The sequence below is a fragment of the Thermobia domestica genome, chromosome 13 (genome assembly GCF_964235325.1).
Source record: "Thermobia domestica chromosome 13, izTheDome1.hap1.1, whole genome shotgun sequence".
Lineage (NCBI taxonomy): Eukaryota > Metazoa > Arthropoda > Insecta > Zygentoma > Lepismatidae > Thermobia > Thermobia domestica.
The window spans coordinates 26,119,409-26,139,134 of NC_137466.1; the positions used below are offsets into that span (position 1 = coordinate 26,119,409).

Here is a 19,726-nt window from a genome sequence, read left to right on the forward strand (position 1 = left end):
TTTTCGTGGATCCATTGAAGATGCAGGAACTTGATTATAGTGCAATTTTTGTCTATTATAATTTTGTCTTTGCCGTGATTGAGATAGTACCCTACAATTATGTACAATTTCAGAGCATTAACTTCCATGGTGAAGATTTACATTTGGCTTTTCCACTTCTCACTAACATCAGCACTACAATCACCACCACCTCAACTATTATTCATTTCTGTGTAATATTTTATTATTGCATGTTCGTAATATTTACAAGTGATTAGTAAACACTGCGTATTCACCAAGTTTATACACCCTCTACAAATGTTCAATATGTGCCCCTTTGGTGACACGACACACGTCCAGATGGTACTCGACGTCTTTTTTCTTGCTTTCCAGGGTTGGCAAAAACCATAGTTTTTATTGAAAAAACTAAAAAACCAGTTTTTTTTTTTATTTGTTTATTTATATCACATATGGACAGAAATAAGTTTGTTTCGCCTTGGTGTTATTATGCAACAACCGGGTTATGTTGGAAGGGGTTACATAACGCTTAAAGCGGAATCCAACCGCTTCTCGGCTTACATCCGAGGGAAATTTTCCTTCATTTGGACTTGAAACAAGGACTAATTGGCCACAACTGCGATACGTCTGCTGACTCACTCACGAAGGACTGCTGATAAAAATACGTTGTACTGATCTTTACATACTTGTTAATATAATTGTCAAGAGTCATTTCAGAAGGACAAAAAGATAAATAGTTGAACAAGTGAAACCATTATACAGATTTACATATGGACAATTTCAAAATACTGCAGAGTACAGAAGAACTAACTTAGTCCAAGTTAGTTCAGTACGACTTTTATTAGTCCAAGTTAAAGAAATACAACGACTTAATTGGCGTATCAGTACGAAAAGTGAATAAAGATACGAATTATTTGAGTGCACTTTGACCCATTTATACATAAATAGATATCAAAGATACTTCTGATTTCAATAAATGCCTCTCGTGCGGTTTGTATAACCCCCCTCTCCCCCCAAAAGTACGGCATTTCGATGTATTTTTTCAATAGTAAACATTATTAGAACGAAACAATATTAGAATTTTTCTTTGATTGCAACTGCATAATAATAATAATAATAATAAACAATAAAAAATCACATAAGAAACATTCGTGAACTTATACAAAACAAAAAGTTGTTTTTGTAGTGTAATCTCTGTGAGTAATGAATGGGGAATTTAGGTCTGAATATAATACGAATAATATACGGGAGTGAAACGTGATAACCCACAAATGTGTGTCCATCAAGATTTTACGAACACACACTTTTACGAACATTTTTCGCTTTTTGGTTTAAACCAGTTTTTTTTAAACCAGCTGGTTTAAACCACCTTGGTTTAAACCAGCCAACCCTGTTGCTTTCCTTCCATATTCGACAGGTACTTGGCTCGTATTGCCTTACGAAATCGGTAAGATAATGGACTCGTGCTGCCACCTGGAATACACAATATAAACTTGGTGAGTTTGCCATTCTTTTCGTATATCTCTCATGTGTGTACGTGTAATACTTTTGAAATATAGCTTTTCAAAACGAATGAATCAGTTATGCTAACCCTGTATATTTGTTAAAATAATAATAATAATAATAATAATAATAATAATAATAATAATAATAATAATAATAATAATAAGATTCATTTTTTATTGCTGTTTCATATTTACAAGTTCCATCATACCTGATTTCATCCAGTTATTTTAATTTCGCTTTTTCCATTTTAAAGAGAGAGAAACATATCTGTAGATTTAACTGTCAGGTTACCTGAAAATATGAAAATTCAGAGAGTGAAAAACTACGGGACGTAAGCGGAAGTTGAACCCTTAAACCTTCATTGAATTCATACCTATAGAGGATGTACTGTAAGAAAAGTCAGTGATTTATCCCATCATACCAATTAATATCTTTGAATAGTAAAAAATAAATACATTTATTAACTCTGGAACTCCAGACATATTTTTATACCTTTGTGTACCAGTCGGGTCCAATGGACCCACAGTAATATATTAAGACCATCTAGACATATAATTAAATTTTTGGGAGAAAATGAACAACGAAACACTTAAGAATGTCGTTTTTGCAATGTATTTATGAGAATTAATAAAATACACTTCGTAGTTATCGTAGTTATACCGTACACTAAGAATATGATAACTTAGCAGTATTACTATTTCTTTATATGAGCTCAAATAGAAGTTCTAATTTTTCGCATAATGAAGTAGTCAACCTTTTACATACACATAATAACATTTGATTACAAGTAGCAAATGTTTGCTTAAAAAAGAAAAAAAAAACCGATCCCTTTGCCTTTTCTTTTGCATTTGTTAAGGTTAGTGTACGAAACATTTTTCACAAATAACTCTGTTGTGCTCAGAACGCACATTTGTCTTGCATTTGGTACAGAAGGTTCTTGTCTTGCGATCCCGTTTTGATGGGCAGATCCCGCATAGAGCTTTCTTTCTGGATGACTCTTTTTCCGTGAGCTGATCAGTTTCTGTGTGACTTCTCTTCTGTGGAAAGTCTTCTCCAATATGGGCCAATTTTTTGCCGAGGGAAGTCAGGAAGTTGCGGCGTTTCAATCTCTGCCTTTTGTCTTTCTTCTGTAGTGATAAGAATATAATATAAGCGTTGAGTGCGCTTATATCAGTCATGTTGAAGAATACTACGAGAGGCCATCTCCTTGTCATTCGCGGGGGGCGCGGTGGCTCAGTGGTAGAGCGTTCACCTCTGGTGCCTGGGGTCCCGGGTTCGATCCCAGCCTCCGCCAAGTGAACTTTGTGGTGGACAAACACCGTGCTCGTGGGTTTTCTCGGGGTTCTCCCGTTTCCTCCCACTTTCTTCATTCCACCATTTCACTCATCTCTCATCATCACCGTCTCCTTTAGCCTAACCGGCATAACCGTGGGACGTAAAACTCAAAGATTTCATTTCATTTTTTCCTTGTCATTCGCTTTGTGCTGTAACAGCGGGTCATCTGATCCATAGTGTCCAAGTCAGACTTCGTTTTGTTATAGTAAAGGATTACTTCTGGCTTTTTCTCTGCTGTAGAAGTGTCAACTTCAGACTGGTTATGCATTGTACTCAGAAGAGTAAGTTTTGTACTTCTTTGGACAGTACGAAACTATCATTGCATCCTGTTGGAATCCAAACTGCTTCCTACAGCCCTACTTTTATCTGCTTTGGTAAATGAAGTTAGGAGTTCTGACTTACTCTTCTGTATAGTCCCGACGTAGGTGAGTTTTCGTTCCCTCAATTTACGTGCAAGAGAAAGACTTGTAAAGAAGTTATCCCCAGTAATATTTCTACTACTTCCAGCAATTTCTTCCGTCAATTGAAGAACGACTCTTTCCCCTTGATTGACTTCTCTTCCCTGTTCTGGACTTTTCCGCTATATATTTGCATCTTTCACACATAGCTTGTGGTGCTATCACAAATAACCCAGAACTTTATTCCATATTTACCCGGTTTACTTGGTATGTATTGCCGAAAGGGACAACGTCCACGAAAAGTCACAAGCTGTTCGTCCACCGTCATGTTATCTCCGGGAATATAAGCGTCCTGTAGAGTTTTAACCCATTCTTCAAACACTGCACGAATTGGAGATAGTTTATCATCAGGTGTACTCTGGCGCCTGAGCTCTGCATCTAGTTTATCATCAGGTGTACTCTGGCGCCTGAGCTCTGCATCATCAAAACGTAGAGCAGAATTGATTTGTTGAAAACGATTCCTGCTCATAATGGAATTGAAGATAGGTCGACCGTTTTCCTTACTCCAGAGCTGCCTAGTTTCTTCATTCTTTGATTCGTATACCCCAATAAGTATTAGCGCGCTGATATATTTCTGAAGTTCCTCAACAGTAACAGGTTTCCACTCACGAGGAAATTTTATCCTACCTTCCTTGTTAGTCCACTTGCAAATTGTTTCCAGAATGTTCCTACGAAAAAATAGACAAAAGGCAGATTAATCTTCATCTTCCCTGTTAGCATACCGTGTTTAGGACCACGGTCCTTTCTAGTTACATTGGCAGCACCAGCACGTCCGCGACTAGTAGTGAAGGGTACTAAATTCCAATGTTCTAAGCCACTTCTAGAGCGGAAAATAACTTCATCTTGCACGTCGCTGTCACTAACATAAGAAAAATCACTCTCACTTGCAGATAACTCTAATAAATCACAGTCCACTTCTCCATCATCTGTCGAATCACCAAAAAAATCCTCCTCTTCTGCCAACAGACATTTGAGTATATCGTTATCGGAAAGTCCGCCACGTCCCATTATCCTCACACACTAAATCCAATGACTAAAGTGAAACGTGCACTGGCTGGTTTAGAATCTATGATAGGTAGAAATTTATAATATGCCCCTGAGAGGTGGTGTCAGGGAGAAAACACCATAACCCAGTAGACATTACATAAAAGAGGAATAATTAGGAAAACTTACTAAAACTGCATTAAACTCCTTTATAAGTAAAACATTTTTAAACATAATACTGATAAAAAAGAATAAAGAACACGCTAACGTTAATTCTGCCATCTATGATCCACAATGTAAATCTAAACAAAATTTGAACCAGTATTCCTATTTAAAGTATACAGTGGGTCCACTGGACCCACCTGGTACACAATGCTATAATTTTTATGTATACCCCCTGACTTAAAGGAACAAAGCATTTCTGAAGACATGGGAGAGGAGCACCATAAAGAAAAAGTCACGGAATATTAGCGACCACTCACGAAAACTTACTCTGTAATTAATAAACCAAAAGTCGTATGGGTCCAATGGACCCGTTTGGGACTTCGAGGTTCAATGATTTTTCATTGCAGCAGTTCATGCATTTTAAACTTGTAGCATCTAATGTTGCTAAGAAAAAGTATTTACCCCAAACGTGCGTATGCTTCTATATCAAGAGCTCCCTCGTGGCTATGCGGTTAGCGTACGCGCCTTTGGCGTGGGAGACCCGGGTTCAATTCCCGGCGGGAGCTCATGTGGTTCGGATTCCACGTTAATCAGTAGGTCCACGTCTCATATAGCCTCGCTGCTGAACGGGACGCTAAACTAAAATCACCTCACCTCACCTTCTATATCAAGATAGTTAAGTAAATATTTGGTAATGAGCTAAAATAAAGAAGCAGTTGGAAATATGAACTGTGCATGTGAAATGTAAACGCTCACCGGCCTGTGGGCTCTGACCTTGCCAACCTAACTTCAGCCACAGTTTCTTCCAAGCCTTCTTTGTGTATGTATTTATTGTAATAATTTTTTAGGTTTACAGTTATAGAAAACAGAATGCTGCTTGTAGGCACAGTGATTTTCGTTTGTTTGTTTGATGCAATGTTAGATGTTCTATTTTAGAACAGTTGTATCAAACGTAACCAACCCAAAAGTTGCATACTAATTGGTATTGTACACATCCAAATTCTACTGTGCTGAAACATTTGATACAATATTTGATGATGCATAACCGGCTTAAGAGATGCAGGAGGACATTTGTATAATATTTCAACTTCTTATTTTGTAGTCATAAAATGGTAAATATAAGGAAACGGTTGAAGAGTGTAAATTGAATTCTGAGTTGACCGTGATTCTTATTATTACACTTCGATTGCAGTGCGTAACCAAGGAGGAAAGGAGCTTCACACATGCTTTTTAAATATTTCCCATATAGTAGTTCTTGCTGTGAGAACTGGTCTTTCGCTATTATGTATGGTTATAATTTTTATATTTATTCAAATAACATTTATAACAATAACTTGTTTAACAACCGTTTCTTCTGAGCTACAGTACACAATGTTGCGTTTTTAGTAGCACCAAGGCTATGAAGGAAAGGACCTACTAAGAGAATTAACATGGGCTGCGAATTACGACCAAGCCTTGAATCCGGTGTACAGACTGTCATGGCCGTTCCTCATCACATTATCTCGCCTCCAGTTGAGCTGGATTACAGGACCATGCCACTGGCCTTATTTACAACAATAGTCTAATAAGGATTAATAGAGAATGACAACTTTCTCTCAGTACACGTGTTTGTGTTTACATTGTGTCTGCTTTAAGCGTAAATTTGCATACATTTTAATCTGATAATGTAAGACCTGAAAGAGTAGAGTACGTGGAAGACCGTTTATGGACTACCGGTAAAACAGCACTATTTTCATAGTTTCATTAACTTATTAGTGAAACGGGATGTACTGTTTAAGTTGTTGGAATATGAAATATAAATTCTCTCTGTTCATCGGTACTTTCTTCTTAACAATGATAGTCGTTCATGATAGCTAATAGTTGTATGTACTATATTTTTTTCTAACCTGATAGTTTTATTATTTTTGTTATTAATGTAGAGCTTTAAAGACAAAATATAAATGTCTTTATTAATGTGCGGTCAAATAATCTGTTTCTAAACGCACGGTTTTCTGTTATACCATTAATATATTATGTTTGATTTCAGCACGAGATATCCAGAAATGGGAGTACGTTCCTCTAGGACCATTTTTGGCTAAGAATCTAGGAACATCTATTTCACCATGGATCGTAACAATGGAAGCTTTAAGTGAATTTGTAGTTGACAACTTTGAACAAAATCCACCGCCTTTGCCTTACCTTAAGCATGATGATCCATATAATTTCGATATCAGTTTGGAAGTTCAGCTGAAACGTAAGTATATTTCAACAAGTTTTAAGGTGTTTTTTTTATTTATTAGAGACTGGTCTGGCAGGATAAGGTTGTTAGCAAACCAATTGAAGTGTTCATTTAAGAGAGAGATTGTATAATATAAGACTGAATATTACTCTAAACTCAAAAACTTCAAAAAATCACGAAAAAATGTAAAACAAGAAATCACGAATAACAATGAATTGGGTAGATAAATATACATCATATCATTTATTGATGTTTATCTAGATAATTCTACATGTCAAGTACTAATACAGTGTGTGATAATTGTTGACCATCTATTGTTCATAACAGTAGTAATATGCTGAGTTTGTATATCTGCTGGTACATTTAAGTGTAAAGTAACATTAGCTCTACTAGCCATGAATAAATGTAGTTACATAAATCCAATCCGTTATTGAACTTATATACAGGTTTAACTTCTGCGCTGCATACTCAGAACTCGATGTAAATTTTCTGGCAACGTTAATTCCTTTCTCTTCGCGTATGACAAAAATACTTCTTGGATTGAGTTTTTTCTTACACAAAAGTAAATCGAAGAACGAAAGTAATCAAGTAGACTTTAAGTGAGCAGAGAAATTAAAACAATGAAATTCTGTGCTTAAAATAAGAAACGAAATGTATCAGAAGCTTATATGTAGCAAAAAGGGTGTACGATACTAAAGCGAGAGAAAACTTTTCTTTCGTTTCCTATACTGATCTTTTATATCCTTCCAACTCAGAAGTTAATTTTGTAAAAATCCCTGCACATTCTATCTTTGTCACTTTACCCTCTTCATTACTTACAGTTATTCAAAAACGAACCCAATTTGTAATTTCAAAGTAAAGTGTATATGAATTTGTAGAATAGTATCTAGCGGCTGGTGTCCAAAACTTAAGGACAAGATGGATAAAGTATTTATAAAAAAAAAAAAAAAAAAAAAAAAAAAAAAAAAAAAAAAAAAAAAAAAAAAAAACTAGTCGATAGAAGTGAATGAAAGCCAGGCAGCATGTTTCCAGAGGTGTCCCACACGTGCATAGGTAGTAAGACATTGTATAGCTTGACTGTAGCGCCGAATGGATCTGTTTCTCCAATATGAAGCAGTTGAAGGAAAGGGACGAAACAGGTGTGTGACAGTTAGGGTGCATTGTGATTGTGTTACAACATGGCCCAGAGACCAATTTGAGTAACTTCAGATAGGGAAGAACCGTTGGAAAACTGGAAGGAGGACAAAATGTGACAAGTGCGGTCCAGGAGTTTCACGTGCATGAGGAGCAGTCCGAACCACAGGCAACGCTGTGCGAGGGAGAAGTGGTGGTCAATAACAGTTAACTACAGCACAGGGCGACCGCTGCATTGTGAAACAGGTAAGAAGGGACTGACATCAAGCAGTGGGTGCAATATCATGCATATCTAAGAAGGTTACAAGTTACCTAAACATATGTTCCACAGTAGTACGTTGGCAGCATGGGGGTAGTCTCTTTGCCTGATGATCATTACATTGTATTCTGTTGCAGGATATTCCATTGCATGACAGATAGGATTCATAAAACCAGCACATCGGCGGCACCGTTTACGGTAGTGCGAAGAACATTAGGACTGGATCGAGGAAGGGAGAGAGGGAGGGTCACGTTGTCTTCTCCGATGAGAGCAGATTCAATCTGAGTACTACTTATAGATATACATTCATTTGGTGAGTAATGGGAACACGCAATGAATCCAGGAACATTATCAAACGTGATCATTTTGTGGTCTGGTGTTACGTGGAGAGACATGATGTTGCATGGACATACCGATCTCGTAATTCTTGAATGTGATATGCTCAGCGGTCAGTGTTATTGTGACACTGTACTCCTTCTCCATGTGCGTCTTTTCAGAGGTGCAGTCGGCAGCACCTTTTTGTTTATGAATGATATTGGATGTAATTGCATTGAACAGCGCAGGTGGCAGAGCTCTTGAAAGAAGAGGATATTCAGAGAATGGACTGTCTACTTGTTTCCCCGATTTGAATACAATCTAGGACGTTTAGTATATGATGTGGAGATGTCTTGCACAACGTCCAAATGTACCAAGAATCACCCAGCAGTTGTCAACAGCGTTGGTGAAGTAATAGAACTCTATAACACAATTTATTACCACTTTGTGAGCAGCAGAGCATGCGTCAGTGTCGGTGGTGATTAGACATTCTTTCATTTCTTTTATCATGTCAGGATTGACATTGTGAATTGCAGTCCTTTCACTGTAAATTATTACTCTGTATAAAAGTACCATTTTTGTTCTAACCACGTGTTCTGTATCATACTGTACCACTACTTTCTGTGGACGGTTTAAGTTTCGCCAATCTATGTCACTTAGGAGTGACACAGTATGCAAAACTTAAGTTCGTTCATAAGTTGTGGACATCAGGTATTACAACCGTCGCATATATAAAATATTTCATTTTGTAATTACCTGTTCCTGCTCTTTAGAATGAATGACTGGGTTAAAAAAAAAATAAAAAAGAAAGAGGAAAAGAAAACCTATATAGGCTTCATACAGACAAAGAACATTTGTTGTAATTTAACGTAGAGATGAGATTATACAAAAGACATATGCCAGAGAGATAAGTTTTCTCTATTTTTAAATGGACCTTTTTTAATTCGTATAAAAGTAAAATTGTCTTCTAATTTCTCTAACTTGTTAAACTGGTGGCATCATTAGGAAAACTTACACAAAAGGTGAGTGACAAAAGAAGACAAAAATGCATAAATTTCACAAACATATTTAAAACTACTAAAGTTCACTATAACAAGTGATAGAATAAACTCTATAAGACTTTTTTTATTTACTTCTTTGCGGACTATTTCTTATTCATCCTTCATGCATCAGCCCTTTAGTTGGAAAATTTTGTTGTAAATAATAAAATTATAGGTATTCTACCATTATTGTCACGTCGCTTGCCACGAACTGAGAAACTTCTATGCACCACGGTTTTCAGCCAACTTCTTCGGTTGTAATATCGTCCATCAACGTTTTAATACCGTGATGCAACTTTCGTCCCCTCTTTTTCCTGCCACCTTATCTTCTAGCACATTTCCCATGGTACAATTCCTTCTCACCCAATGTCCAATCAGTTACTTTTCCTTTTCTCGAAAATTATTCTTTTCTCTCCTACTAACACTTCTTCATTCACTTCCCGTTCGACCTAGTCAGTTCTCTTCACTTTTCTCCACACCCACATTTCGAAATCCTTCAGTCTTTTTTCATTGCTTTTGCGTAATGTCAATGTTTTTGCCCCACGCACAATACTCTTCACAAAACAATCTATTAGTCTGTTTCTTAACTCTTTATTCAAGAACCCACAAAATAGATTTGCTTCCCTCTAAATGATTCTTTTGCTATTCTCATCCTTCCTCTTATTTCGTGTTCGTACTTCCATGTCCTCACTTATATCCAGGGATCGAAAATTAATTACCTGTTCTCCCGTCCTACATCTATACAGACCACTTCGCTTCCAGTTACCATTGCTTTTGTCTTTCTAACATTTATGTTCATCTCATATTTTGCGCATTCTTTCTCCAAGTTTTTTAACATTTTTATTTTTCAGATTCTACAATAAGCGCTAATTCTCAGTTCACCTTGTCTAAAGCTTTCTCTAGATCATTGAACTCAACCTTCCGTTTTTCTTAAACCTTTCAACGATTGCTCTTATTAATATCTTATTTAGCTCTTATTAGCATCTTTTGTGCCCTTATCTCTTCTAAACTAGAATTATTTCTCCTCTCAGCCGCTTCGTTTGTTCTTCCATACAACCTTCTGTTCATCATTAAAAGCATATTTTTTTCTGCATGCGACGTAAATAAAGTTAGCCAATTTCAAATTGAATATTCAAAATTAGATTTATGTTAATGAAAGGAGGAAGCAACCAATTTTTAATATGCCAAATCGTCCATAGGTGGGAATTTAATGATACATAGTAAAAAAGTGCATGACCCCATAGCAGAATATGCCGCGATCTGCGATGTGATCGGCCTGCGCAGAAAAATTGCCAGAGGGAAAATAAATAAATAAATAAAAAATAGCCAGCAGAAAACTATAAAAACATGCCTGCTATGTGTAGATGTCTTAAATACACGGACGACTCACATAAATATAGTTTGAACTGTGTTTTACGTCAAATACTCTGTTGCAGTAAAACTAATGATGTTTGTTTGAGTATGCCATTGTCAGAGGCCATATGTGAAAGCTGGGGTTCAGTGCTTACTAATGTGATGGAGAAAAGGCCAACAGCAAAGGACGGACTTACTTAGTGATGATATTGGAACAACAGACCAGTTTATATACATTATCCTAAATGGACCCCCATCAGGATATTAAAAAAACAAGAACATTCCTTGAAGCTGCTCTCATTACAAAATACGGTGTATCGTATCATAAATATTTTAAATCTGCTTCTTTTAGCAAAACTCTTTCAAAAAATGTGACTTCACGGGTTGTAACTCGAACTAGGGGGATACCGCTGAAAACTGTTTACCATGCTTCATGTAATACTGTAATAAAAACATTATAATATCATCTTGATTTTTTATTTTGGAATTCCTGCAGAAAATTTTTGACTTACAAAAGCTCATCACAGAAAGACAAAAAAAAGTTCTGCCATCGGGGTGCATGACTGGACTGAAACTCGAACCCTGGATCTTCGGCATACCGTGCCGGTGCGTTAACCATTACGCTAACCAGTCCGCTCTTAGTCTTGAAGTCGGTATCCTTTCACTCAGACCATATGTCCAGTCCAGTCATGCACTTCTTCACTCGTTGTGTATCATTTCCCTTCTAAACCGCAATTATTTCTCCTCTCAGCTGCTTCATTTGCTCTTCCATACAACCTTCTTCTGTTCAGCATTGGAAGCATATTTTTTTTTTCTGCATGTGATGTAAATAAAGTTAGCCAATTTCTGCTAATGCTTTATTAGTAGATTTTAAGAAAGCTTCAAATACTAATGCAACATTAAATCTTTTTCCAGATTTTATTTAAAATTACCTTAACATTATTGATTTATAACCTAAGATTTCTCCAGTAAAGGGCTTATTCATGAAGGGTGAATAATATATGGTCTGTAAAGCATGAAGAAAAACTATTAGAGAAATAAGCATATTATATTTCTATGCTCTGCATCATATGTGCATGAAACAGTAGCGGCACTAGGCTCGTAATAGTAGGGGGGCAAGAGGGGAGGCAAGACAAAATTTGGGGAGGCGAGGCAACCACACATGTTTTGCTTTGAATATTATTATTATCGGTTGTACATATTATTATTATTATTATTCACCGGATATACATAGAAAACATGCTGGGGTGGCGGTTGCTCTCCCCTCCCCTTTAGCGCCACCACTGGCATGAAAACCTGAGTGAACTGTTCTTTTCAAATGATATGTGCCAGACATGATCTTTATTTATTTACTTATTTATTATTAGTATTACTTTATATGAATTGTGCTTTTTTTTTTATTTCGTTCAATCTTCATTGTGTACTGATCTCAGCAGCTTAACGGAGCAGAAATTGGAAGATAATAGTACTCATGTTTTGTATGAATACACTGTATTTATTTATTTTAGTTTTAATAATCCAGATTCTTATCGTTTGCATATAACTAGTGGGACTGATATTATTTATTTTTCAGGTTTGAAATAGATGCTTGATCAGATTCATGTTTGTGGTGAACATCATGTCTGAGAGTTTTCTCAGTGTACTCCTGTTTGCTCCCACATTCACATTCCACCAATTCCATTATCATTCACTTGCCTTAATCATCCGTCCCCCGCAGCCTAACAGGCATAATCATGGGACGTTAAGCTGAAAAGATGGTTGAATTGTAATTAATTTGGATCGGTTTGATGATATTAATTGATATGCAACTTGTTTCTTGAAACATATGTCTGAGAAGAAATAAATTTACAAAAAATATACAATAAAATAGCAGGATGAAAGCGTCAAAGATAGCATTTTACTGGTTACAGTAGTATATTGATCTTAAAAATCGATTTTTCTTTCTATTTACAACTTCTAAATATTTTTTTATTTATTTACTATTATTATTAGCTGAAGGTTCAGTTCCAACTACGATTTCCCGTTCTAACTTTCGATACATGTACTGGACTATGAAGCAACAACTTGCGCATCATACAATCACCGGGTGCAATGTAAATCCAGGAGATTTAATGGGATCAGGCACGATTAGTGGCAATGTAAGTATCTTATGCTTTGTGTATAGCTTGGCGCTCTTATTTACAGTTTGTAAAGGAAATAATTGATACTTGATTTGTGCTGATTATATTTATATATTATGACGTTCTTTCACGGGTTCTTACTTAGGGATTTATTCATTTTAATACTTTTGTACCTCTCGTATTTTTACATTTCTGAAAGTGAATGGTAAGGTAATATAGTAAGATATTTTTCTTAGCTACATATACACTATAAGATATATCATGATCTTACCACGAGCTTAATATATTTCCATCACTTTCGAAAGTCATTTATTATATGTGTATCTATGTTAAGTTAACCTAAGGGTTGCCATTTTGTATAATTTTTCTTCTTTAAGTATTATACAAATTGTTCCAGAACATTCGAAAGAATATAATTTGTCAGTGTGAGTCCAGAAATGTTTCTTATCTTAAACAACTGCTTTAACCATAAGGCTGCAGAGTGAATGGAAGTGACAGAGTCTTACTCCAGACAGGAAGAAATCAGAGAAAATTCACGACAATAAGGGAAAAGCCACTGATTTAATTCTTAAGTCCTGAATTTTTCGTTCGTTCGGAAGAAAAGTCAAATGAGTTTATACGTTGGCTATCATCCAAGTCACCGTTGATACCCTTAACTAAAACTATCAAGTGTGATATGTATCTTACGATCATAAACTTTGTTTAGAAAAACAGAAAAGAAATTGACTATTGGAAAAACACATGGATGGTATTTGTGGGAAAAACTCAGAAAAGAGGCTTGGTAGCCAACGTGTTAATGTCGAGCACAAAATCCAAATACACACCGATTATTTTAGTAACTGTTATGTAATTTAAATTCTCAGTTTTTTGCAAAATCTTTCCAATAAGTTAATGCGATAGTAATATTCCAATGGCAATTGAAGTTCACTTTGAAATTCAGACTTCTTCTTAACTTTTCTGGTTCTGTAGATCTAAAAGTGAGACAGTCCAGGAAATATAAAATAGATCATTAACTGATTATGTCCCGGGTGCATTAAAAAAAGAAGTGTATATGCACTTTAAACTGTCGTAGAAATTTTATTTTCCAACTTACGGGTTTAAATTTCTGGAAGAAAATAAGGCTACAGTCCAATTGAAAATTAAATATACTTTCTTGTACTGAGTGTTCCAAATGGTGAGTAAAGTAAATATTCAAAATGGAAACCTTTAGGATCGCTTTGTGCACATTTCTGAGCACGAGTCATGACTGCTTCCTTACTTCGCACAAAAGTATCCACTGAGATTTCTGCAAACACGGTTTGAATATCATCCCAAAGTTTGTATATGTTACGTGGTTTACGACGATACACCTCACTTTTTACTGTACTCCATAAGAAAAATCGAGCGGCGTGAAGTCTGGAGAGCGCGCAGGAAACTAGATCGGTCTTCTGCGTCCTATCCACTTGCCTGGTACACTTTGATCCAAGTGTGCTCGCATATTCCTATGATAGTGCGACAGGGTGCCGCCTTGTTGGTAATAAAACCTTATCACCATACATTGCACGAATGGGAGGAAAATGGTATCAGCAAATATTGTTAGGGACACTTGTTCAGTTACAGTAGGTATCCGGTCAAAACAGCGCACGGACAAAAACAGCACATAGACAAAAAACGTGCAAGGACAAAAACAGCGCATGCAAATACCGCGTCGACAAAAACCGAGCAAGGACAAAAACAGCACATGCAAATACCGCGTCGACAAAAACAGCGCACGACAAAAACCGCGCAAGGACAAAAATCGCATGCAAATACCGGGTGAGCAAAAACATAGATGAACATTTTGCACGGCTCACTCGCGCTCGAGCTCACTTCTTTCAACTGGGCTCGTGATTACTTACCTCAATTGGTCTTGCGCATCCAACCACTTCTCTCGACTGTTCTCGCAATCACTCGCGCTCGCGGTCACTTGGGCTCGCGCTCACCTCTCTCGACTGAGCTCGTACTCACTCGGGTTTGCACTCATGCGAGCGGGTCAAGATTAGGAATTAGGTTGAGAGCTACTGCCACAGACTGTACAATTTTTATAGACATCCTTAGGAAAGAGGAGTCAGGAAAAATTGCAGTAGAAGTTCCTTAAGTTTGACAATCCAAATGTCTTTACTGTGCTTCAGGTTGCATAATTGACAGTCACTCTTCCTAGTTAAATAGGTATAAGGACAAAAACAGCGTATAGACATAAACCGCGCAAGGACAAAAACAGCGCATAGACAAACACCGCGCAAGGACAAAAACAGCGCATGAACAAAAACCGCGCAAGGACAAAAACAGCGCATGAACAAAAACTGCGCAAGGACAAAAACAGCGCATGCAAATACCACGTGAGCGAAAACAGCCCATGGATAAAAACCATAGATGAACATTTTTCACTAAGCTCGCTCGCGCTCATCCCTTTCAACTGGACTCGCGATCACTTACGTTAATTGGGCTCGCGCTTCCTTCCACTTCCCTCGACTGTTCCCGCAATCACTCGCGCTCACCTCTCTCGACTGGGCTCGTACTCACTCGGGCTTGAATTCACACGAGCTTGCACTCACTGTCGTAATATAATAGCTATATATCGCACTCCAAGTGGATTGGAATACATTTCTACAATCACTTAAATGATGAGCTTAAAAATTCACCAACTTGCTCTTTGCTTTTAGGTGATGTCAATCTAAATATATTAAGTGACAAATACTGTGAAAGTATAGACACGTATTTAAATTTACTATACAGTCATGGTTATGTTTCATGCATAAATAAACACACTAGAGTTCAGAATATAGTAAGACTTGTATAGATTATATTTTATTAAAGCAAGTCCACTGAATGTCACATCAGCTGTGTTGCAAACAAGTATAACTGACCACTTTTTCACTAGTATAAATGTTCCCATTACAATGCAAAAGAGGGAAAATGTTATATGAAACAACAATTATAGATTATACTTTATTAAATGAAAGGTAAGGGAAAAAACAATGAATGTCCATATGTCTGCTTTAACGGATGCTTTGCCCTATCTGTTGATGACTCTTGATACTATTTAACTAGATATGCCATGGGTGCATAGATGTAGAAATCTCCAAGCAAAGAGAAAAAAGATTTTACTAACCCTATTCATTTTCTACGTGGTTTTCAAAATTAAAACGTAGTTTTTTCGAAAATACAGTTTTTTGACATTCCTTGCCCTTCAAATGAAGAGTTGAAAAAAATGTAACTGTAATCAGGTAATACAGAGTAATTGTGTTAATACTGCAACTTCGAATTTCATCCAAATGATGAAAAATTGTATAAGTACTTCACGTATTAACAATAAAAATAAAAAAAAAGTAAGTAGCAAATATTGCAAAATAAAACCATGGATAACAAAATGATTAGTCAACTCTGTAAGAGAAATAGATAGATTAAGTCATATAGTAATAAGAAACCAAAAACGATTTAGAATTTAAAGAATATTACAAAAGGTATAGAAATAAACTTACACAGTTAATGAAAAAATTAAAAATGACTGCTATAGAAAACAAAATTCATTATGTAATAACAATGTTAGCAAATTATGGAAGGTAATAACAGATATTATAGATAAAAATGACAAAAAATATGTAGAAATAAATGAATTAAACACTAAAAATTGTCTAGTAACGTTTGAACATAATCCAACTTTTAATGAGCATTTTTCCAGTGTTGGCAAAAAAAATGGTTAACAAAGAGATTGATAATAAAATAAATTTTAATTTTAATTCCCAAACTAAAGTAGTAAACTCTATAATTCTTCACTCCAATCACTGAACAGGAAATTGAACGCTTCATAAATGAATTATCACAAAAACATCTGGTATAAATGGATTATCAGCAGGTGTATTGAAACATACGAAATCAAATATATTAAAACCTTTGCAGTATATCTTTAATCTAAGCTTAGAAACGCGTATTTCCTGATGATTTTAAGACTGCTGTAATAAAACCTATATATAAAAAAGGCTCAAAGGCTGATCCTAATAACTATAGACTTATATCAATCCACAGTAACTGTGCTAAACTGTTAGAAAAATGTATAAAGAGAAGATTAGTTAATTTTCTTGAACAAAATAAATTCTTTTCTTCAAATCAATATAGATTTCAAAAAGGAAAAAGTGCATCAGATACGGTGTACAATTTAACAGAGATGGTTTGTAAAAATGTTGATAGAGCTGAAAAAGTAATTGCAGTTTTCCTAGACCTAGTTAAAGCATTCGACACAAGATCACACAAAATTCTCTTAAATACACTAGAAAGATGTGGAATAAGGGGCATATCGCTATCTTGGTTTAACAGGAATTTTAAAGACAGAAAACAGACAGAATATTGGGCCTAATACAGTTCAAATAGATAATTTTCAAAGCAATTATTCATATGTAAAACAAGGAGTACCATAAGGAACTGTATTAGGCCCAATATTATTTTTAATTTATATAAATGATTTACGTAATTTAAAAATGGACGAGCATATGCAATCATTTGCTGATAACACCTCTCTTATATTTACTGGTAAAATATAGACAGATGTATTCAAGAAAACTGAAGCAGAAATGAAGAAAGTAAAACAATGGCTTGATAATCATCAGTTAGTATTAAATGCTGAAAAACAAAAACAGGTATATAACGTTTTCGCCAACTTTAACAGGACAGCCGAAAACATGTCACTAAAATTGCATTATTGTCAAAATACAAAAAAATGTAACTGTAGTCCTCTTATTAGTAAAAATAAAGTAAAATACTTAGGTATATTTATTGATAAGCATCTAAAATGGTCTTCTCACATTACACATATCGCCAAAATACTAAGAAAATTATTATATAAATTTGTTCAGTTACGAAACATTGTAAGCACAAAATTATTACATACTGTATATTATGCTCTTGTAAATAGTATACTTACATATGGTATATTAATTTGGAGTGCTGCTTACCCTACTTTTAACCTTTGATTGTTCATTGTAAGAATATGTTTAAAAAAGGGACTTGAAAGTAGACTAGATAGACTATAACCAATTTTCAGTGTTACCACTTTCAAAATTATATTTGCAGAAGATATTAATATATGTTAAAAAGAACAGGAAAAAATGGGACGTAATAAAACATATATATAACCAGAAATGTAACAAACAAAAATTTATAAATTAAAGCAACGAGTAAATCTATAACTCGGTATCAAACATATTACAGAGCTCCGAAGATCTATAATGAACCCCCACTCCAAAACAGAGAGGAAAGTAATTTCAAAGTACTACATAAAAGGTTAATTTTACAGTGGTTAAAAGAATCAATAAGTATTTGAAAAACTATTGTTAGCTAAAAGTAAGAATTATAAACCTCAAATGTTACGGTAAGAAAAATAAATAAAACACGAGAATCAGGCCCACACACAAGCATTTGCTTATCTGAGTCATTTTCTTTTCTTTATTCTTTGCATAAGAAATACAAAAATTTCGCATTATAGAAATAAGTGCATTGAATTAATCTACCCGGCACCGGAAGATAGACATGACTTCTGGAAGTCCGAAGTCCCGTCATCTCTAAATCCGGGTACGTTAAACTCGATTAATAAAGGGAATGTAGGAAGTCCGATTTTTAAATATATATATATTTTTTAATTTTTTCTTTTGCAAGGTAGATTGATTTAAGTCAGTCTGATTTAGTAAATCAAGATTTAAATCACTTGATTTTTTAAATAAAAATCGTTGATTTAAATCAAATTCCGAAATAAATTAATTTAAAGTGAAAATAAATAAAATCCCGTTTCTGTTCTGTTATTTCGATTATGGAAGTTAATAATCATAATACAATGAGACTCAAATGTACAGTATCGTATGAAAACAAGTGTTATGCAGAGGGTCATTAGGGAAAATCCAGTTTTGAACAGGTAACGGAGCAATCCTGCTTTCTTTTCGTAACATTGGGCTTGGGTTTTAAAATCGTTAACTATTCCAACGGGGAAATCACCATCGACATTTAAGACGAAAATTCTTTTTTGTGCGTGTCTGTTTGTTTGTTCCCAGATAATAGGGCGTATTTAAAGGGGTCCTATCCCCTCTCTCTCTCTCTCTCCTTTTTTTTTTTTTTATTTTTGTTAATTTTATAACTTTAGGCGAAATGTATATATTTCATGCCGCAAGCTAGTTCTGAGTTTTTAAAAATAGGCCCCTGCCAAATATCAGTAACTTGTGAAAAAAGTGTCATTTCGATAAACGTTGCTGTACTTTTTCCTTAATGCTTAACCTTTTAAATTATATCACCTATTTTTAGGTGATAGGGTAGAATCTTCATTATTCGATTAAAAAAGCACCAATAAGGCTTTTTACTTCGTTTTCTTCAAGACTGGAGGCATTTAAGAACACGTTACATATGCTTTCACGCCTTTCTGCGTTGAGGCAGTGTGTGATGACGTCATAAATTTAAAAATATATTTTTGGTTATGCTTATTATTATTTATTGGCGGGTTACATTTTGCATTCAGAAGACTGAAATTTTGCACACTCGTTCAGTGCACCCCTTAATAATTTTCAGATGTCTTCAGATCTCTGCGTGGAAACAGCGGGGTCCAGAGGGGCAAAAATGTTTTAAAAAAGGATATTTTTAACAAAAAATAGCTTTTTTTTTTCGTAATTTTCCCGCCTCAGATGAAGACATATGAATGGTACCGTTTGAAAGGCTGTTCTATTCTGAAGAAAATGATATACGTACTATTCTTATAGGATAAATAGAGATGTCTCAGGAAACTTACCTGAGATCCTGTTTTATACGGGAATCTAGGGTATTTGGGGAATATTATTTTTCACGGGCTT

The 19,726-nt window shown here is 35.3% G+C and overlaps 1 protein-coding gene across 1 annotated transcript in view; it reads left to right on the forward strand.

Annotated features, from left to right (window-relative positions):
* The window catches only part of Faa (fumarylacetoacetate hydrolase), an 87,443-nt gene that overhangs the window by 50,792 nt on the left and 16,925 nt on the right, over positions 1-19,726 (forward strand). The window contains exons 6-7 of the mRNA XM_081735553.1: positions 6,472-6,678; positions 12,757-12,902. Of these exons, the coding sequence (XP_081591679.1) occupies positions 6,472-6,678; positions 12,757-12,902 (353 nt within the window). The remainder of the gene's footprint in view (positions 1-6,471; positions 6,679-12,756; positions 12,903-19,726) is intronic.